This window comes from Pygoscelis adeliae, unplaced genomic scaffold (genome assembly GCF_000699105.1).
Source record: "Pygoscelis adeliae isolate BGI_AS28 unplaced genomic scaffold, ASM69910v1 Scaffold113, whole genome shotgun sequence".
NCBI lineage: Eukaryota > Metazoa > Chordata > Aves > Sphenisciformes > Spheniscidae > Pygoscelis > Pygoscelis adeliae.
Window position 1 is genome coordinate 9,276,519 of NW_008825108.1, and position 22,597 is coordinate 9,299,115.

The following is a 22,597-nucleotide window of genomic DNA, read 5'->3' on the forward strand; positions in this document are numbered from 1 at the left end:
CTAATTATGCTGTTTAAAATGTTGCTTGTTTGTCTTTTAATTTAAAACTTAGCAAAGACTGGCTAGCCAAGAACCAATAATGTCTGGATGAGCATTTTTTGTTTAAGTTGTGTCATGATTCAGTAACAGCTGAATAAAAAAACCACCATGGAACAGGTCAGTTGCTAAACCCAGGAATACTGTCATCTTCACCAACACTGAGCAGCCTGGCTCTCCAAAAAAGCAGAGTATTAGAAAACATGCACAACATGCACCCGTATCTCCTGTTAGTACACTGGTTCATGCAAAGAATGTAAAGCCTCGGAAAAGATAGTGTTTGCAGTAAGAAATTACAAAAAAGTAAATTACTTTCATACCTGGTTTTGGAGAATCTGTTCAGAACCACACACAACTTTGTAGTTAAGTAATTCCCTGAAATAATCTAAACTAACAGCTTTGGATTTTGGATCTAATGACAGGAAAATAATTTGAAGTAACAATCTGTTGGTGAAATGTCAAGAACGGTGACCCTACTGCTGCTGTGAATTTAATCTGATGTGTGTAGTCAGTGAATATATGTTTGGGACTAATTATCATTTCTTATGATGCAAAAATGTAACAAAAAGCAATTTGGTGTGATACTGTATTTCACTAGCTGTAATCCTTTTGTGCCTGTCAAAATGACTCATCCCTATCAGGAATGACATGGTCTTTGGGCAGGGATGCTTTCCTAGGTTAGCTCCCACACTGGCAAATCTGTCATAAGGCTACCAGCTTTCTTTTCCTCCTTCCTTTTGAAAGGCTAACTGTGTAGGACTCTGCAGTTGCAAGTAAGCCCTGTCACCCACACTGCCATGCAGCATAACCTTCTTCTCTGTGAGGGAAAATGACGGGATGCCATTTCTCCTGATTTGCTCTGTGCTTCTCTGATCCAGGGGCTTTTTGTTGTGGGAGTTTCTGCTTCTTTGCTTACTTTCATCCTTGAGCAAGAAACTGTTCATGATACTAATCTCTTGCATCATGTGATGATTTCCTGAAAGTCTTTGCACCTCACAGCACCACCTGCATAATAATAATAGTTGTCCCTATAGCTGTACTGAGGGTGGCTGAAAGCTTGGTTCAAAGACAACTAAACTGGTATGGTGCCACTGAGCACAGAATTTGTTCTGCAAAATATTTGCCGCTAGCTATGTTGCACAGGAAGAAAAAAAAATCCCTGTAACATTCAAACTCAGTTCACAGAACTTGCAGTCGGGAATTTCATTCACTGCGTTTATAAAGGTATTGTTACATATTTTTTTAAGATTTCTTTCCCTTAGCTCTGTCAGCTACTGTCCAGAGGCACTAATTGACTCTGATGGGCAGGCACTTGCTAATGAATAAGGAAATATCCATCATTTAAGACTACAATCACTCCAGAGTTGTGCTCTGGTTCAGTTTTGCCTGCTGTACTCGTACACTCATTTCTTAATGCAAACTTCTCCCTCCAGGTCTTTTAAAGAACTAATTTTGAGCCAGGCGTGAATGCAACCCGAGAGAGAGGCAGAGATGGTTCTCTTGTCACCAGAACTATACCTGATGTCTCGTGTGAGAGTTCCTTCGGCCTCGGCTAGAAGCATTATTAGAAATAAAAGTATGAGAAAGAAGAAGATAGTAAATACAGCAAAGATGATACAAGATCCAGAATAGCGGTGATCACAATTTCACACAATATAATAAATTCCTAAAGTCATAGGAAATCAAAAGCTGGATATCAAACCCAGGGTAATACTGCTTCTCCACAGACTTTGAATACTGAATGTAATGAAAATGGCAAGCAGGAAATTGTGCTAAGTCACGGGATGCACCACTACACCCTATCTTCTACGTGATGCTAAGTTTCCTAACAAAACCGGGCTGCCAATACTATCCCTGCTTGATTAACAAAATCGTAGGGAGGCTAACGTGAGAGATGAATCATATTATATTGATCAACCGGGGAAGAAAAGAGCCCCAGGACAGACTTAAACATAATGATCTGCCTCAGCCCACGTGAGGTGGTGACCATTATAGTAAGAAGTGTTGAGATCAGCCACTGGGGTGGCTGGTGCCAGTACCTTGATGAATGACTCCAAATCACCATTAAACAACTTAGCACTATACTGTGATCGGGGTCTGTGCTTCCTGTGTTTCTGGGGCTTAGGGGGAAGATTTGGAGGCCTAAGGGAAGGGAATATGATTACTGAGCAAGGCAGAATTAAGTCACACAATAAAATGAAATGTCGGTAAGCTCATGGCAAAACAACAGAACACTGAAAAGGGAGAAATAAACACAGTACTTATCAAATAAACACTTTCCAACAAATTTAAGTGTAACAGTGATTAAAGAGTGGAGAACTTCCCCATTAAAAATGCATTACTTATGGATAAATATTGACATTCTTTATGAATCCCTGCTTTGCAGTTTTACCATATACATTTATTCCAAACACTGCACAATTGGAATGGCCTTTTTTGTTGCGGTCATGCATGAAATGTGCAGCAACCACTGGAATTCATCCTGCCAGCCGCGGCAGAACACAGGCCACTTGAAGCACCTCTTATCAAGCAGAAAAGTTGCTTCATGCTGGAGAAGCTTCAAATGAAAATTAAAGCTGCTCAGCACACTCCTAAGATGCTTCAAAACCAAACCGTCTGCATTTTCAATTAGAGCCGGGAAGGTGAAACAGCTTTAGCCTTCCACATCCAACCATCAACATCTTCACACAAGAAAAGAAACATCTTGCAAATTAGCTAAAGGAATTAAAAGAATATCATCAACTTGAAACAAATAAACAAAAGCAGCATAGCGCAAAAAAAGAAAAGGAAGAACATACAAAACTTTGGTCTGCAAAATGTTTACCTAGTGTGTTACACAGGTGGTGACTACAACTGAAAGAGATTACAGGAAATAGATGTTGTTCTCTAGGTCATAATTTATTTTGTGAATGTCAGGGCATGCTACATGCCACCAGCTTCCCTAGTTTCCCTGCACCAGAAGTCCAACGTTTCTACAGGCTTTTCAGGAATCAGCAAAAAATCAAATGTTTTGGGGGAAACAGTGAGGAACAGTAATGCATAGAACATGAAGTGGTGGGACTTTGGTCTGTTTGGGTACTACCCGCTATTTTAAATTCATCTTTGAAGATATCCTCTTCCCTTCTACAATTTAACTTTGACTTCGAAGAACATTTCTGTTTGCATGTCTTACAGTCTGGAAACTTAACTGAACCTTGGGGCAATAGGCATGTCCCAGCCTAAGCAGGGGAACTGGTGCTGAGGAACGGACAGGCAGGCCCTACTCCCTCAGAGTAACCAGTTGTGAGAAGATAGGAGGTAAGATGGCTTCAAGCTGCTCTCCCACTTTACTAAGGTAAAATCATTGCCTAAATCCATCATCTTCTTTCAGCTTCTTGCACAGCAGGGAATTTAGGATGATGTGAGCCTGATGAGTCTCCTGCTTTGGAGTCAAGAAAGAACGTTTTTCTCATTAGACATAAGCTTGCTGACTTCCATGCATTCCTGGTAGCGTCTGGGGGCAGAGTTAAAGTTAAAGACACAGGTCTCAGAATTAATGACAGCAATTGGGAAGAATGCTCTGATTTGTTACAGCTTTTCAACTGGGGTCGTGTAAGGAAAGAAGGTGAATAAGTCCCGCTTTACAGAGCTAAAGTGGACCATGGAGTGGTGGGAGAAAGGCTCGTCTGAAGTCTGTCGAGGTGTCCCCAGGAATATGGAGGCCAGGCAGAAGAAATTATACAAAACCAAGTGGTCCAGCAAAGGCAGAGCCAGAGCCGGATCTAAACTTCTTAGCTGGGAGGGCAAGACTCTTTTTTTTTTTTCCCTTAAATCCAAAGATGAGGGGTGGTGGCAAGGCCATTCCTGTCCAGGAAGCAAAAAGGAGAAAGGGAAGGCATTGAGCAAGGATGTATTGCATAGAAAGGGAAGGGAAGAGTGAGACCAGGAAAGCTGGGCTGGATGTTCCTGCTGTCACCAGGACGAGAAGGGTGGTGCCCGCAGCAGTGATACACACGAGTGGCAGCTGCAAATCCAAACAGTTGCCATTGCCCCCACAGCCTGATACCCTGGGGGCTGCAGCGCTGGTCTGCATTTATGTCTGGAGGCAGCGTCGCAGGTGTGGCATTACACAACTGAAAAAGAATGTGCTGCACAAAGCAGGTAGATCTAACACTGTATCCCTTCTCCTCTGTGAATATATAGACCCATTTAAGTATCAAACACATGGATGCTGGGGGAGGCAGGTATTCCTGTCCAGAGCTAGGTTACCAAAGATGCAGCCTATCCCCTAAATTCATCTCTGTATCAGGTTCTTCTAAACTGTGTATCCTGACCAAGTGAATTACAAACCATGAGAGGCAAAGTATCTCTAGCAAATGAAAAATATTTCTTCTCTAGCACCAAAAAGCCCCCCTGCAACTTCCACATTTGATGTGTGATTCACAAATATTTGTAAGGATCTCCCAGCTTGTCCCACTCTTGACACTGGCCTAAGCAGCTCACAAGAATGAGGAAGATGAACAGTGGAAGATGAACAGTCTGGTCCTTTATCCATCAGTGTGCAGAAACAGAAACGCTGAATGTTAAAACACACAGGGCCTGTACACAATTTATGTAACAACAGCAACAACAGCGTTATATACCCTTATGAACTTGTTCTAAAATTTGTAATTTCTATGATTTTGTTACATTTGTAACTCTAAATCAAGCCAAATAAAAATATCTTACCTTGTTGTCATGTATTCAGCCCTGTGACCTAGAAAAGTTCAATAAACAGGAAACAATCACTTGTAGGTTTTAGGTAGATTTTTTAAATCTAAATTGGCAAATTACTTTTAACCCTAACTTTCATGTTACCAGCAAAAGATATACAATTATACAACAAAAGTGCAGTGCAGTTATCTACCATCTCCACAGTTACATTTAAAATACAAACACAACTCATGTTATGGAACAACTTTTAAGAAGCCTGCCCATAGATTAAAGAGTCACTTGATACAGTAAATCATTTGAAGTAAAACTCCAAACAATGTCAATTGTTTGTGCTCATGTGTTTTAGTGGCTAAATCAGTATGGAAATAGAGCTGTGCCAAGATTAGATTACATCTCCCCTTGTGCCTTGTGCCTAAACCTGTTGAGTGCCGAAAATACAGCGCTCTAGACACCGATGGCTTGCTATTGAAAGACTCCTTCCTCTCTTTTGTCTGTGTATTGCAGGGAAAAAAATACAACGCTACCACCGGGAAACACCACAGAGGACTGCAAAGAATTGTAAAGAAGCAAATACCGTATTCCAGAAAGGTTCCTGGATAACCTCTTCAGAACAACAGTAAGTTAGGCATGTGCATTGTGTCAACTCGTGATAATGAAAAGCAAAATAATAAAACAGTAGGAAGGTCATGGTATGATAAGTTCTAATCAGCCTATTTTGCCCAAAGGGAGATTGTGCCCTATTAATTTATTAGAATTCTTTGAACATGTCAGAAAAATACTGTATAAAGGAAAATCAGTTGAATTAATTTACTTAGACTTTCAAAGGCCCCTGATAAGTTTCTTCACAAAAGGCGAATAAAGCAACTAAACAGCCATGGATTGAGTGGCAGAATACTCTCATTGATCAAAAACTAATGAAGAAAAGGGAAACTGAGTGGAATTAAATGGTCTTTTTTCATCACGACAAAAGTGTAACAGTCATTTACTCAAGCCTTCCTATTAGGACCATTTACGTAATACATCATACATTTAGTAATGTCTTGGGGAGATCACAGCAGCTAAGGAGACAGAATATTGTGCAGATGACTGAAATACTTTTGTATCAAGTCCTGACAAAACTGTGAAGCCCTTCAGAGGCTTCCAGTTCCTTCCATGTTAAGGAACAAGACACACGATGGCAAATGAAATTCAGTATTGACAGGTTCAAGTAAGATATTAGGGAAGAAAGAATTAAACACCTATGCAGCTAACAGAACAACAGATAATTATACTGACTTTGAAAATCACTCTGAGCATCACTTGGGTTAGGTCTAAGTACATCACTCAGTTAGAAAGTGACACCAAAAAAGCCTGTTAGACTGCAGAAAGAACGCAAAACAGTGATACGCAAAACGTAATATTATGTGGCAATGTCCAGGTGCACCTGAAATACCGCACAGTATTGAAAACCCTAATCTGAAAATGTATTTTGCAGTACCAGAAACGTGGGGATCTGCAGAAGGTGGCACAAAGAATAAGCTCTGGGAAAAATATCTGGCATTAATAAGACATGTAAAGATTGTTGGCATCTATATTAGAGAGGTGAAAAAGAGGGATGAAAGAAGAGTATGTAAAAAAAAGGATGACAGAAAAAGGGTAAGACAGGGATTTCTCCCTACTCATGTAACCAAGGAAAGTTCACTGAGACTAAGAATCCCAATAATAAATGCTAGTAAAACAAAAGATGTTACAAATCCCTAGTCTGGGGGATTTTAAACACGTCTTTGATATTTAACAGATTAGGGCAAAAACTATCTGGGACACAGGGGCAATTTCTTTTACAACTGCTTATTCTCTTTCTTGCATTGCCTTTGCTTTGTTCATTTGTTCATTCAATAGATGAGCCTTGGGCAGAATTAGTATGAGTGGCAGTGTGCTTCCTATGTTTAGTATCAATTTCATTTGAGTATTTCTCATTTACTTTTCCAAATTTGTAGATGCAGACTCAGCACAGAGCACTTAATCTATCTCCCTTGTGCAGATCATGAATATGTATCTGCTGTGTCCATAAACAGCAACAGACTGTAGTAGGTAGGTGATGAACTGGAACAGAAGCCAAATGCTGTCAACGTTGTGGACACCAGACGGGAATCTGGATTTATTCAGCCTACATCCTTACACTGTGCAGGTTTGAATAAAAGCAAGAGAGGGTGCCAAAGGAAAACCTGCAGTTGAGACAGTCCCCTCCCTCTTTCCCCATTCTACTCTGCATTACTTAATACAGCACCCTGTATTATTTGTCTGCTGTGTCGCTGACATTAAAGCTGCCAGAAAAGGCAGCTTGAGTGGAGCGGGGGAGCAGTTCACTTCCTACAAATTCAATACTAGCTACAGCAATAATGTTCTTAATTCCACTGTAATTCTACCCTTTCAACCATCTCCATTCAAGAAATGTACAGAATCCAGGTCCTCCTTCCCAGGCATGTGCATTGTAATGCAGGACATGCCTCAATAGAAGGGGTACTTGAACTTTTTAACCTGCAAGAATGAGGACTTCTTCTCCAAGTATTAGCTTTGAATGTGGATGTATACGTTTGGGGTACTATTTGTACGTGTTGTCCTATGACGATGCAACAACTATGTGCAAAAACACTGTCGGCAACACAGATTAACTACTTGGGGTTACAGCTGGTGGGTCGAAGGGAACTCTTCAAACAGAACGGTCCAAGCATGCCCGAGCATGGCAGAACGGCCCACAGCCTGACGGCAATTTACCGCTTAGGTCACCCTGCTGAGAAGTTTTTCTTTGGATTTCCTTTCATACAGTTCTTTCCTTATTTCTTTCCAATATGCATTAGGCAACAGATTCTGGTGCCTTTTATCTTCCTCCCTTCAGTAGCTGATCATGCATTTTACTGGGCTTCAAATAACAAACATTCACTTTATTTTTCCAAATACATTTTCTGTGAGCCTTTGGAGGAAAATTTTCCTTTTTTTTGACTAACATCAGCTGCATATTGTTTTGTGTGAATAAACTGCTCAACGCACACATTAAAAAAAAAATTCCATTAAATGAAAACTTCCACGAGAAAGAACATAATGTAGTTAGTTGTCTAAAAATAGCTACCATCTTCTACAGTCCAGCCTTGCAAGAAAACGCTGTTTATTTCCTACCCCCAACCTCTGTCACTCCCTGGTCAGGGGCTTTGTTTGGGTCATAGCCACTGAAATGTTAATAACTCTTTAGGCACCTCCACAACTGGATTTATGGATCTGGGCTTTTTTATTAAAAGCAAGAAGAGATCTGATTAACAACAGATTTTTGGCAGTAAAAAGAAAATAAATTGACACATCCTTTAGAGACACTCTTTAGAGAACAAGTTTCCTTTCTTGAGTCTGAACTTTGAATTATAGTCTTTAACCTTCAGGAGAGGATTTTTACTCTTTGTGGTGTAATTCACTTCCTCTCAAGTCCGTAACACTCTGTGTGGCTAGTCCTCAAGGCTTGCAGTGTGATTCTCCTTTTCCCTCTGGTCCATGAGGAAGTGCCTGTTGGGAGGGCTGGTAAGAGGTGGGCTGGAACTGTGCATAGTGCCTGATTCATTACTGCCCTAATTCAGCTTTATTTCATTTGATCATGGACATCTGCTGACTTGGTTTATATTTTAAGGCATATTTTTAAAAATTGTGGAGAGTGTTCAGGATAACGGATAATTCTCTGCTATCATACTTTGTAGTGCAATAATTTTTTTTTGTAATGCAATAATTTTATATGCAACAATTATAATCAACAGGTATAGAGCTATTCGTTAAGTTTTCATTCATTCCGGTTCACAATACGCATATACTTTGTAGAAACTCAACATTAAATTAAGTCGATAAGAGTCTCACTACTGACATTATGAGGTCAGGATTTCACCTTTTGCCTTTCATGAATGCTCCATTGAATTGTTAAGCTGCAAGAAGGACATTCATGTCCATGTGTCAGAAATATTGCACTAGTGAGTCCATTGTAAGAGATGCATCCTGGATAATTTTGTATGCTTAAAAAATATCACTCTCCCCCAACTCTTAAAGAAACCTCAAGTCAACAGAAATCATTAGAAAGTAGAAACAGTACATTTGTCACGGCTCTTAAATCACCCTGCACTGACTGTGTCAGCTCTCCTTTCAGACACCAGATTTTTCATTCAACAGTTTCGTTTCCAAATATAGTCACTTGTCTAAAGGTCTGTGCAGTGGAAATAAGTATCTGTTGAAGAAATAAAATCAATTTATAGCGCGTACTCTTACCACTGCACCAAAACTATGACCAGTAAAAATCAAACCTATGCTTACTGGACAATTAAGCTTTAAGTTTTGTAATTTTTTCCTGCATACCTTTGGCATTTCAGTGGGTTCATTGCACAGTCTGGAATCACTTTTCAGTTTATTGTGTGATATTTACCTTCTCCGAGTGTCCTCTGCAGCAAGTCATGTTTTGCTTGAAGTTTTGTGATGAGATTACTACCTTCCAGATATTCTCTGAATTTCTGTAGAGATGCAGATCAATCTATTAGTATGTATGGCACATAAATTCCAGGAACTTCTGCATAATGTTTACTTCAGGTGTTTGGCCTGTATCACATGAATGAGGAAGCAACCAACATACCATGAAATAGAATTGCTCCGTTTCCTGCTGGTTAGCTCTTCTTTTTGCAATGCTAGGCTTACTCAGGTATGTCTCAGAGACTGTTGACTTCACAGACTCCGTCGAGCGACTGTGCTGGAAACATTCTGACACATCATAGTCTTCAATGGTGACCATATCTTGTATTGTCTGCAGGGTAGCCTCTGTTGTTTTCTTAACCTGGTGTTAAAAAGCACAGTTTACCAAATGGGAAGATAAATACATACCAGAACAGCTTAGAAGGGAAGCTCATTATTCAAAATAATTCTCTGGCACGCTCCCTCAAACAAACTGGTGTGTGAAGGTGAAAAATTAGATGTACTATAATAGATATATGTAACATAAGAATGACATGATTAGGTTTCCTATCTAGTTCTCTGCTTTACCATGGTACAATCCACAAACATGGATGTACTCTTGTGTTGTCTGTATAGCACTCTCAAGCATTTGTTTCCTGAAATTAGAATCGAAATGCGACATGATTTGATTAGGGTCCCTAAGCTGGGACAACAGGCAATAGAGATGATCCACTGCTCTGAAGGGTCAACTCTCCCACATGTGGTCAACGTGTTAGATTGAATGTGTACATCCAAGGATCTGGCTGCCAGAACAACATGTTGTTGTTTCCAAGACAAAAATCTGTGACACTGTTCTGCGGAGTGCTATGGTGCAGAGCATAATGATGTTCAGACTGCAGAAGTGGAATACACAGCTGGAGGAGGGGGTTGGAGAAAGAACAATTTACACCAGCCTCACAGCACTTCCTATGAGCTATGGAGAGCACAGTTGCTCATAGTGGAAACCAGGGCATGGGGGCCGTGGAACAGGGGATGCAGTGTTTCCGCAATGCAATAAAGTAACTGGCAGGATTCGCAAGGATGTGATTTACCTCCCAAGTTCTGCTTCAGAAGAGTCTCTAGTACAGTCATCTTAACTGAATCATGCACACTTCTACACATGTCTCTGGTGTAGGCAAATATGCTTTTTGTGCCTGCCAACGTGATTTCTCCCCCTATGCCCTCGCACTTCACTTTACTGAAAGAAATAATCTTTCCCCTTCCTTTTGTCTTTGTTACCTTGAGGTACTTTCTGAAATCAAGTAGGATTTTTTAAAGACTACTGTACATGTCTCATGGACATTAATACTTTGTTCTAAGCATTCAGCACATAACATAGAATGAGAAAAACAGGAATCCTGAAAACTTATCAAAGAACTACACCAAGAAATTAAAGTATCCCTATGTTTTAATTTAGGAACAGATTCTCATTTAAACTGAGGGCCTTTAACACTGCCTTAAATTGGATAAAAGCGCAATTTATACCCACTGGGAGGCCCCCCTCTGCTGCCAGAGCAGGGGAAAGAGAACAGCATAGCTTTACTGTATTTTACAAAAAAACACATTTTATTTTACTAGGTGAGCTATTCCCATCACAGACATTCAGTACTTGTGTTTATAAATAGCTGTAGCTGAGAGCACAAGAGATTTTGACTCAGCTACCACAAAAGACAGTCCAAATTCCTTTGTACTTCAGAAGTAGCAATTTGGGGACCGGACAGAGGGTGGTCACAGAAGACAATAACTGTGCTCAGTAGCTTTCTGCCACAAAACTTTAAAAATACGTCCTCTAACAAGTTTTCACTGAGGCATCTACAAAACACAGAACTCAGTAACGTGAATGTATGGACCGGTAAAAGATGAAGTTTCCAAACCTCTATAAAGCAGACAAAGATCTACCTTAGCATATTTGACAGTGTTTGATTTTTAAAATTAGAACAGCTCATACAGATTGAAGCCATTTCAGGGTCATTTACATGCTTTTGACAAGGTAGAAAACACTGCGCCTTCCTGAAAATGGCGTTCAATGCATAGCCCACGTAGAGACAGATCTTACCTCCTCATTTTCGATTTTGAGTGTGGCCAATCGCGACTGTAGTTGCTGATACCTAAGCATAAGCTCTGCTTGCACAGGTTGCTGGGCAGTGACCTGACAAACCTAACAAAGAGTCAAAAAGAGCTGTAAGATGCAAGGAAGAAAAAAAACAGTCAATAGTCTTTGGTTGCTCTCCTTAAAACTAGGTGAATTCCAACCAAAGCCATTAAAACTTAATGAAGCAGACAATGAAATGTGTCCATCTAAATTGAAAGTATTTATGCGTTACAAGGTGTGGAACTACGTACCACATCTTATGACTACAGAGTACAGCCTTGTTGTGCGACTGCTTTGTGTTGCTTTTCTATCACACAGAAATGCAAATCCTGCAGTTACCTTCAAATAAAGATGTACACGGGTGATTCTGCATTCTGCTTTGCTACTGGCCTTTGGCGTAGCAGAACAGGGCACAGCTGGGGTGCCCGGTACGCTTGAAATCTCCAGATGATAAAATGGGGGAGGAAGAAGGTGAAAAGGCTGCATTTCAGCGCGCATAATTTGGAGCAGCTCTGCAGCTGCTCTCAAATAGCACCCACGAGCTCTGTTATGGGTGAGGCTGGTAGTGAAGACATAAAGCTACTACTTACACTGGTGCTGGGCTGAGCAGAGGTTTGCCAGCAAATCCACAGCAATCAGCAATGTCATTATGGGTAATACAGAGTATAATAACACACTAGTTTTTACTTGAGAACTCTGAAGAAGCTCAGAACAGCACTGCCAGTTTTTGCAAAATGTTATTGCTGATCCACCTGCTTTTGGGTAGCAATAACAGCTTTCACCAAACTCTTTGTAAAAGAGGATAAATTCTCTGTCTTGGTATACAGACACAGAAACAGTCACTGTGGGGATACTTGCCACTATACAGACCTCATCACCCATATGAGACTGGAACTCAAATTTCATTGGTGGACAAAAAGCGGTGGGGTACATTTCCATGAATCTCTGCTTGTCACTTCGTGGCTCCAAGCTGTCAACTGCATTTTCAATGATGTCTAAGCCCTCATGCCTGGAAGTTTCAAGGTTATACTCTGCAGAAAGGTATGTTCTTAGGGCCCTGTTCAGACTAGCGTGGTATCCAAGATCGCAACACTAAAAACACAATAAATGTAAAAGAAAATAAATTAAAAAGGAGGAACATCACTCCAATATCCCAAGCCACAAATTATCACTAAAATTTTCTGTCCTGAAATTCTTCTGTCTTCGAAGTATTTTACAAAATATCTTGTAAATGAAAATACAATACTGGGGTCAAGACAGTAAGTATTTAGTATCCTCATTCTATTGCAAAGATGAAAGGACAGTTTTAGAAAAGAGATCATACCAAACATACAAGTATGGCAGCATGTTTGCACTTGTTTATCAGATACAGACGTGCAGTTACTGTATTTACATAGAAAAGGTCTGGGACTCCACACAAAAGTGGGCTTTTCAGTATTATTGTCATATGTAAGCCTCAGATCATCTATTTAAACCCATCCTGATATAACTCCACCATTTAAGTCAATGCTAGCACCAATGAAGCAATTCCTGCTCACCATGTCTGTGCCCAAACAAAAAACCCCACAACTCTCTCTTGTATTCGTGACCCACCTAAGATGCTTTTTGTTGCAAGGAGAATGGTTTAACATCCTTTCCCCAATGGTGAAAATGAAAATGTATTTACTGTAAACACCTCTCTTCCCATGCTCAGACAGACCCAGCAATGTACATCATGTTACTAAATGCAGAAAGTCATAATTTATGTCTTTTTTTCTAGGGGTGAGAATAACACTGGAATGTAATTGAAACCTAATTGGTAGAGCATAAAGTTGTGTTTGTTCTTGAATTTTAAACATCCTCGGTTTGCATTATTCATGATTGGTTAATATTTTAGAGGAACAGCTGAATATATTTTTAAAATGTCACAGCAGTAGCGTATCAAGCGATTGTTTCCTTACTTTTCCCCCACATTACACAGTAAACAATATTCTCAGCTTCTGCTCAGTGAGCTTCCAGGTAATGGCAGATGCATCGCAAACCTCTCTGTCACCACAACAGTGGCACGTCAGTCTGCTAACAGTTGCATACAAAGCAATGTTCTTTATTCGAACAGGAGAGATTTGTTCCAGCCAGAGGCCAATGCCTGGCTAGGGCAGTCAGGGAGCACGCTGCTTTAGGGCATCCCTCAGCCCCCAGCCACCCATCCTGGGTGCCCACCCGCAGTTTAAAATCATCCTTCCCTGCAGGACGCGCAAGTTAAGTGATGCAGTTGGGTAAAGAAGCAATTTGAATTCAGTCCACTGTAGACTACGTTTATATGCATACCTCCGTCACAGCTATTACAAACCCTTAGGACTCATGGGATCATGTTCCCCTCCCCTTCCCCTTACTTATTTGAAAAAGGAGAGAAAAAGGGAGAGAGGGAGACAGACAGATAGACATACAGATGCACACACTGCATGGAAAGAGTTTTCAACCTATTTACCATACCTAAACCTGTGTGTAGAAGAGACAGAAACCCCTCACACCTTGCCTTAGGTGCACTAATGACTAGTGATCAAACTGCTCTCTGAAATCTGACAACAGAGGGCTGTTTTATTCACAACAAAACTTCCAGAAAGACTAAGCTTTCAGTCCTAGCGAGTACTCTAGGTAGTTACTGCAGATGGGACAGTGGCTCTCCAAAAACCAGTTGCTGAACCATTTAAAGAAAATGGTAAAAAGATGTCACGTTCAATCAAACACACATAGGTTAATCTCTCTCTTTTGCATTTATAGAATGGAAATTTGTGTTACACTTACTAAAACAGCCACTCAACTTTTATACTAAAGCACATCCATATTTCAAAGACCTCCAGCCTAAAAAATATTGTTTCTACAAGGAAAAGTCTCTTGGTGTTTTTCTCTTGTTCTGTGTCAAATCAGATCTCATATTTAATTCACTACCTTGGATGAAAAAGACAGACTAAAAGTGCTGATAAGAAAGTGGATCAGGACAGCCGTTTTATTTCATGTGCATTAGTTTCAGAGAGACCTCACGGAAGATTAAACTGAGAGGAAATGAGAAATAGAGGGCAATGCCAGGTTTAGCATGGCCAACTATCCATGTATTATAAAACTACAGGCATCTAGAGCCTGAATTTTGGCTCTAGAGGATTAATCTGAGTATTAATAGAAAGCTTATTGATTTACAATTAGAGCTGTGTGGGTTTCTGATGCAGCTTTTTTGCAAGTTGGAATATAAGAATGCAGCCTTTATGCTGTGACAGTACCAAGAATTTCATTCTTTAACCCTTAATCTACCTCAGTAACTATCACCATGGTCATCTTTTGCAAGTGATGACAGCTGAACAGGGTAACAAATACAGCCTCTCAGCCAAGAAGGATTCTTGAAGTGAAGCACAATATCCTGCCAGACTAAGGCATTTTCTTGCAATGCCAATGCCAGCAGAGCAAACAAGAACTAAATCCAGAACCTGAACTAGTGCCTTATCACTAGTAGCTCTTTGAATGGAATTTAAAATGACTGAATTTGGAATTTTGCTTCAATGATCTAAGTAAAAATAGAATTTGTATGAGTAAAGTTATTTTTTAAAAGCAAAAATAAACACTCGGACATCACAACTCTTACTTCTGCCAGACCATAGTTCACTTCCTCCAAAATTTGGAGACAAAGATAATTTTAACTGGGGAATGGCTCTGTCACAATATCAACTCATGGCTACTCAGAAAGAAGAGTACTGTTTTAATCTGCTAGTACTAGTGATGGTTTAGAAAGACAGTTTTCTATAATGGAGATGGCACTTTGGGTATTTGTTCATTACTAAGACTACAAATTTAAGGTACTGCCACTAAACTGCTGCTCCCACCACATCCTGTCTGACCACACTTGGAAAAAAAATCACCAACCTTTCCGATGTTGCAAAAAAAGTACATAAGTATGCAGATACACACACACACATGCAGGTATGTACACATGAATTTCAGGAAAAACCTGTAGATTTGTAGAAAGATTTGGAAAGTTCAAGTGAGCAACCACACTGTTAGCCAAAATAAAAATGAATCTTTGAGGCTCACTAATCAGCACACCAAGGCTACAGCCTGGATGGCTAATGAGATCTGCTATCAATCCATGGGCTAGAGAGATGAGACGTCAGTTGGTGCAGCAAGACATGAAGATGAGAAATGAGAGAATGAAGTCATAGACTATGAGTTTTATTGCATTTCTGGATTCATAAAGACTTTTGTTTGGGCAAAGTGGAGGGAGATGAGTGATGCATTTGGGATATGTGTGAAAAATTAATTTTGTAATTTGCATTTTATTCTTATTTGGAATTAAATCTGAAGCTGTCTCAAGAGCATTTACTGTCTTTATTGCTCCCCAGAGTATATTTAGGCTTGAACAAAACAAACTGCAGCGCTTAGCACAGAGCTTCAACCAAACAAGCAAGCTGCTCTTCATTTCATTTCAGGAATAATAATAAAATTCTAATGCCAATGGAGTGAGAAATTAATAAAAAAAGTCTTAACCTCTGAATAAGTCGCTTTCTAATCGTCCTGTTACACAGACATCAACATTCAAATCAAAGGGATCTGGCTGTACATATCATATTTATGAGAACTTATGTAATAAAGATTGTGAGCTGCACACACTCTAGCCTAGTTTTAAACTTGGTTCTATGAATGATTAACAAAGAACCTTTACAGAATAAATGAAGTTCATAATACTAAATGTTCCCTAACTTCCTAACCATCCAAAGCATGCAGACTGCAATTAGAGATTCAGAAACTCCATTCTAAGAAAGACCAACACATGAATATTTTATTTATTCTAGCAGCAGAACTACAGTCAAATTGTTCTGATCACTATTTCCTAGCTTTTACCTTCAGATCATGAGTGCATGGTAAGTCTGAAAAAAGGTCCCTACCTTCCTCTCATACCCAGATAAATCTAATAAACTCAATTACATGGAAATCTTCAAGTAAATGAGCAGTAGTATGTGCCACACGGACAGTTGCTCCTCTGAAACCCAATCTTAAAAAAAAAAAATTCTACATAATGGATAAAGCTTATTTAATTCAGCTAAAAAGTAATCTTTGCTATTTTTTACATAATACAAATAAAGAAAAAAACTAGTCATGTCCTCCACTTGAACTAGATCCTACTATATAGTCAGCAGAGAAGAAATATTCAACGGAAAATTCAAATTCCTCTAGCAGAATATGCAGAGGACAGAAATATACTGTGCATATCAAATCCTGTTTATCCCTCTACTTCTTTGCAAATGCTGGTCCCAACCCTCAGCTTGCTAAATGCATTAAAACATCCAGCTAAGACTCCAGCAATATTTTTATCTTGCTTTTATCACAAGAGCTTAAGATGAACAACACATCACCATTTTAAGTCAGAAGCTCTGAGTTTTGTTAATGAAATGAAGGAGTTGAACAGTTCAGACCGAGTTCAGCTGAGGAACTGCAATTTAGGATTTTCCATATAAGCCTCACAAATCAAGTTGCAGTGGAATCCAAATGAAAAAAATATGATTTTTTTGTAAAAAAAAAAATCCCATAACCCTCCCCAATCTTGTTACAAAAAATATATATATTGAAGAGTTCACTGCATTCCTACATATATTTATCCAATTTTTATCAGACATATTTTTCAGTAATGTAGGAAAACATTGTTTCATTTATGGGCAACACCAACAGCTTGGGGAGGTCTAAATCCCTTCCATGTTAACCAGAATTCAGACATAAAGGAGAAGTAATCCCCTTCTGTACAGGCAAAGAGAGAGCTCAGGCAAGCAGAGAAAGGCAGGCAGGCAGATGGGGACAAAGTAGAGAGGGCAAAGAATGAAATCGCCACCACTGCTCTGAAAAATCCGAATCGTACCATTACATTAATAGATTTACAGAATGAGACAGCCTGGACTGTTGCAACATATGGCCAGTGGGAAGCATGTCTCACATTCCAATGATATAACCCCAAATTCTTGCCAAGACTCTTGCATTTACAAAAAGTGTTTCCTTTGTCAAGTAGTAAACACTCTGTCTAGATACCAATGCTTTCACAGCATATTCTGATGAAATACAAATGTCTGAAAGACACTTCATTTAAACAAGCTCACAATCGGATTAAATTGGCTCTGAAGCAAATTCTGGTTGCACATGTTTACAGCCTACTCTTACAAAACAGTGATGCAAAGGGCAGCTAGACTTTCCATTTAAATTCCTTAGGGAAGAGTCATTTCTAAAGCCATTTTGTCAAAAGAATGTTATTGTCTACGTTGGTCCACGGCTTGGAAAAAGCTGTGCAAAGTAGGTATCGTTTTCCTGCATTACTAAATACTGTAGAATGTATATTTCTATTAAAAACTAGCAGTTAGAAAACTCTAGTCTTCATGGTTGTATAAATATCTTCTCAAACAATAACTCCAAAGAGTGTTGTCTTTGTATATATACGCAGAGAGAGCTTCACTTTGCTTCTCCTCGCAATTCTTTGTGAAGCTCCAGGCCCGTGGTTCCTCCCCTCAGCTTTCACTGCTATGGCAACCTCTGTGGACATCAATGAAATGGGTAAAAATCAGGTGCATTTTCCAACTTGAGAAAGTTTTGACCAAGCAGAAACATGCACTGGAGACATTCCCTGGGAAATGTGAACTCCGAAAGAGAAGGCAGGAAAGAAGACAAAATTAGCATCTCTCCAACCTCTGAAGGGGTGGGAGTGCTAGGAACAGAGGGAAAGGGACCTTTCCTTCCTTCCAGCAGACAGGAAGAACTCATAAAGTTCACATTTATCAGACATGCCCTAACTAGAAGCTAAAAATCCATCGTTCTTTAAGCAGTATCAGGAAAATCATCCAGGAGGTAGGGACACCTTCTCACTTGGGTGCTACTCTACCAGGTATGCTGCTTGTCCTTAGTTTTCTGCCCTGATCATCTGTCTGTCAGGATCCTGATAAATGTTTTCATCGCCTGGGCAGGCCAGGTGGGTGGAGCAGGATGTGCAGGTGCATGGGTGTAGATTAGATAGGGACAATATAGAGCAGAATAAACCAGAAGATATCAGAAGAGAGAAGACGTGCAACAGTGAGTAGGAAAGAGGAAGAAAAGACATGTTGAGCTAGAGACAGCAAGAAATACTGAAAACACAGAAAAGATACATCTCCATCTCTTATAAGAAAGAAGCAAGAAAAAAAAGGAGCAAAACCATTTGGAGGGAAAAAAGTTGAAAGGGAAAAGGAAAAAGTTATAACAAAATCAGGCAATATTTTATAAATTACAGGAAAACAGAAATGTCAAAGAAAACTGACTCTCAGTATTTAGAAAACATACAATAAAACACATATATGCAGCTATTTTAGTCCATTCACCTCAAGAAGGCATTTTTCCCCTTCTCTATCAAGCTTTGCTTCTCCAGACAGTAGAAAGGAGAAACCTCTTGACAAATGCTGCATTAATTTATACTGTATTACAAACCAGAGCTTACCTGGCTTATCTTTGTGATGAACTTCCCACCAGAAATTACTGTATGTGAAAGTTATTTACTATTGTAAATAACAAATGCTATTGCAGTAGAAAGCATATCCAAATATCGAGCATTTCATATGGGCCACAGAGGTGTACCCACTGACTTATTTAACACTACATTGCTAGTGAATTAATATTCTTGAGCTTGTGTTTGCCGCCTCCAAATTTTCTCTATCAAATACATGGTCAGCTTACGAAGAGAGTGGGACATGATAGAGTGCAGGATCCTCCCTCCATATCATTTAAAAATGTCAATAATACAGGTTCTGGAGACCACATGCTAGTACAAGTCAACATCAGTGTACAACCTCATTCTCCTAGGATGTTCTCAGAGGAATAACTTAATGAAAATCAGTAACAATTCTGTTGAGAGTACAGAGTACAGGATTGATTGTGTCTGTTCTGCAAACTACATGAAATAAGAATAAGAAGCAGTGTATATTTGATTCAATGACTAAATGAATGAAACTTTCATGACACAGAGGAAATGCCTTCTTTTGAGTTAAAATACCATTATTAGATGCCCACTTAAGAAGCTTATGTTGTAAAAAATATTTGTACCCCAGAAATCCTTTTATAGTACAAAATGGAAATGTCTACCTTTTTTGTGTTATTCCTATCATATTTTCTCTTGCCACATGGGGAGAAAACATAATGTTCTAACTTTAAAGGAACAGGTTCAGCATGTTATTGGCACTTTGTGAAATATAAAGCTGAGGGGAAAATCTGCTGATTATACCATACAATATTATAAATGATAAGCATATTGTAGGCAACCCATATGACTAACGCACTGCCTTTGAAAATGAAAAGTATTAATCCTGAACAGAATAAACATAAACACAAATGTGCCAATACTTACGTCAATTAAATCCGAAAGGTCATGAATATAATACTTGAAAACAGAAGCATTGGTTGCTTCAAGGGTGAGCAGGTATTCATTACGGGCCTTAATAGATTTCAGCTTGTTTTCAGAATATTTTGCTTGACGCTAGGAAAAAGATTGTCTGTTAATGTATTTGGATTACTTCATTTTTGGTATGTAGCAAATACGGTAACAATTCAAGCACACATTCCTATTAACAAGAATGAATCTTAGTTGCCAGCCTGTTATGCATATAACAAATGTAATACAAAGTGATAACTTAGTATTTTGTTTCAAATGTGACAAACCATATAGAAAGAATTATACTAGGACTAAAGTATTCCCCTCTCTGAACTGCAATTAAGTCAAGTTATCTATAACCCACTGCTAGTTTGTTATGTGTACCTTGTTTAATTTTATTTCCCAGCTGGACTTCTCTGTCTAGTATCATACTAAAGAATGTCAGAAATGCACTGAATTTACTTCAAATGAAGATAAATAAAAGGACTATTTACTTTTTCTTTCATTTTTTCAATCTTTTTCACAGAGCTCCGTCTCTGGTGCCTTTCTTCTAGTCGAATATGAAAAACAGGGTCTCCTGACCTCCCAATCTGTTTTTCTTCTTGCTTCTCTGCCTCCTTCAGTTTGCTTTCTGCACTGATGCTCTCTGCATGATACATGTGGTACGTTTTCATGACCTGCAGAAGACGGAGTCAAAGGAGAGTTAGGACAAAATGAAAATACAAAGGTATCTACAAAAAAATCACAGGGTCTTTGAGTAAAACATTCTCTTATAAACATGGAGCTTGGATAAGTTTCTTTTCCAACAGAGATTGAGGTTTTCTGGGTGCATTTTTATTTTATTTTTATATATCTAAAATTCTAAATGTTCAGAGTGCTTTACTAAGCACTACAAATAAAGAGAAAGGTGATGGAGAACTAGTTGTAATGTAAGCGTGTGAGACCATCTCTCATCCTGCCTCACTTCTGCTCAGAAGGGCCTTGCATCACTGAAATGTTTTGGTGGGCAATGGGGCAGCAAGCTATCAAATGTTTCAGTCAAAAGTTGTGTAGAAAATTTTGGGGGGATTTTTTTTCATTTCTCTGATAAGATAGAGCAAAATCCTTCTTATTAAAATTCAGGATTCCTGTCTTTGAATGAAAACATGGAATAATCAGCAATAAAACTAAATCTATGTCAGTGCCATATCTATCTGACTTCTTCAGTGCTAAGTTAACAGCTCGGCTGTGGACATCGAATGTTTGAAAGTGGAAGGACCCCGTCAGCACTGAGGAAAGGGGAAGGAAGCAGAGGCAACGGGAAACTTCTGTCTGGGAGCACATCCCCAGCCAGCTGGATGGCTGTCCACAGCCTGGAAAGAAGTGGCTCCCAACTGCGCAGCCAGCAGATTGGACGCGACCTAAAACCAGACGAGAGCTGGAGAAGGAGCTGTCTGATAAATAATTTATTGTGAAGATGCTTTCCCCATACCCCCTGAGTTAATGCCACTATCTTCCCCCTACACACACGCTGGCTCTGCAGCCAAGAGAGCTTGGGCTGCCAGCCTGCAAATACATGATTGCACAGACCACAAAGAGGGAGAGGGACTGGTTCAGCCAGTCCTGCCTTTCTTCTTCAAGCAAGAAAAGCCTCAGCTTAAATGCTGCGTAGTGGGCAGCAAGCAACCGCAAACCACCTGCCTCTGCTGGGGAGGGCTGTCTCTACCCACCTCCGGCACAGAAAGCGTCTTTCCACCTTTCCCAGCCTTTTTTGTTTGTTTGTTTGTGGGGTTTTTTTTGTTGTTGTCTTAAGTTTCACGCAAGGAATAAACCATGAAGGCATCCTCAGGCAGCCAGCGGCCTCCTCTCTTCTTCACAGGGTGCCAGAGTGCTCCCTCCAGCAGATGTTATCTTTGGGCTGAGGCCATGCAAGCCATTCACATCTCCTCCAAAGGACACAGCCAGGGAGAATCAAACGGGCTGTTCCTCCCTCAGCAGAGCTTTGTGTGACCCATGGAGGAGACAGACTAGTTTGGGGAGCTGCCTTGAAATATTCCCTAGGGACAGGAGTAGTTTTTGTAACTGAGTAGTTAGGCCAGCCTAAGGAGCATCCGTAGAGTGGCAACACTGGGGACACTAAAGTTAGATAGCGCAAATTCACTGCAGCGTGGCTTAGCGTGGATCGACACAAACCAGCTGCACGCCATGGCAGGTGCTAGCTGAGCATATTTAAAGTCTTGTGCAACAGAAAGAAAGAAGCTTTTAGAGGGCTGCCATTTTGCATAACCATGTATGTTATGCATACGTTATACACCGTAACTGTGTATGCCACTATTTAATACTGATGCCATGCTGTAGATACAACTGAAATAGGATTGATATTAAAAATCAAACAGGCAACTCTTCACTAACTTCCTGTAGTAAGGTAAAACAGTTGGAGACATGCATCAGAAAGAGTGGCTTTGTTTTTGTTTTAAAAACATATGTTTACAGTGCTCTGCTGATAAAACCCAAACTGCCCGGAGCAGAGCTTAGTGTTATTGCTGCTATTTTATAGCACAGTCACGCTCCAAGGCCCGACCAGAGTGCAGAGCTCTGAGTGCCATGTAGCCCAGTGGACTAGTGTTCTGGTTTCAGCTGGGATAGAGTTAATTTTCTTCCTAGCAGCTGGCATAGTGCAGTGTTTTGGATTTAGTATGAGAATAATGTGATATTACATTATTATATTATTATATTATAATATTATTATTGTGATATCACTGATGTTTTAGCCATTGCTAAGCAGTGTTTATACTAAGTCAAGGACTCTTCAGCTTCCCATACTCTGCCAGCGAGGAGGTGCACAAGAAGCTGGGAGGGGGCACAGCCAGGACAGCTGACCCAAACTGGCCAAAGGGATATTCCATACCATGTGA

The 22,597-nt window shown here is 39.8% G+C and overlaps 1 protein-coding gene across 1 annotated transcript in view; it reads right to left on the bottom strand.

Annotated features, from left to right (window-relative positions):
• SRGAP1 (SLIT-ROBO Rho GTPase activating protein 1) overlaps nt 1–22,597 on the bottom strand; it is a 79,758-nt gene that overhangs the window by 29,225 nt on the left and 27,936 nt on the right. Inside the window, exons 4-11 of the mRNA XM_009327583.1 lie at nt 20,198–20,380; nt 19,680–19,808; nt 12,176–12,397; nt 11,270–11,371; nt 9,359–9,556; nt 9,155–9,239; nt 4,744–4,771; nt 2,076–2,178 (exon numbers count right to left, since the gene is read on the bottom strand). Of these exons, the coding sequence (XP_009325858.1) occupies nt 2,076–2,178; nt 4,744–4,771; nt 9,155–9,239; nt 9,359–9,556; nt 11,270–11,371; nt 12,176–12,397; nt 19,680–19,808; nt 20,198–20,380 (1,050 nt within the window). The remainder of the gene's footprint in view (nt 1–2,075; nt 2,179–4,743; nt 4,772–9,154; nt 9,240–9,358; nt 9,557–11,269; nt 11,372–12,175; nt 12,398–19,679; nt 19,809–20,197; nt 20,381–22,597) is intronic.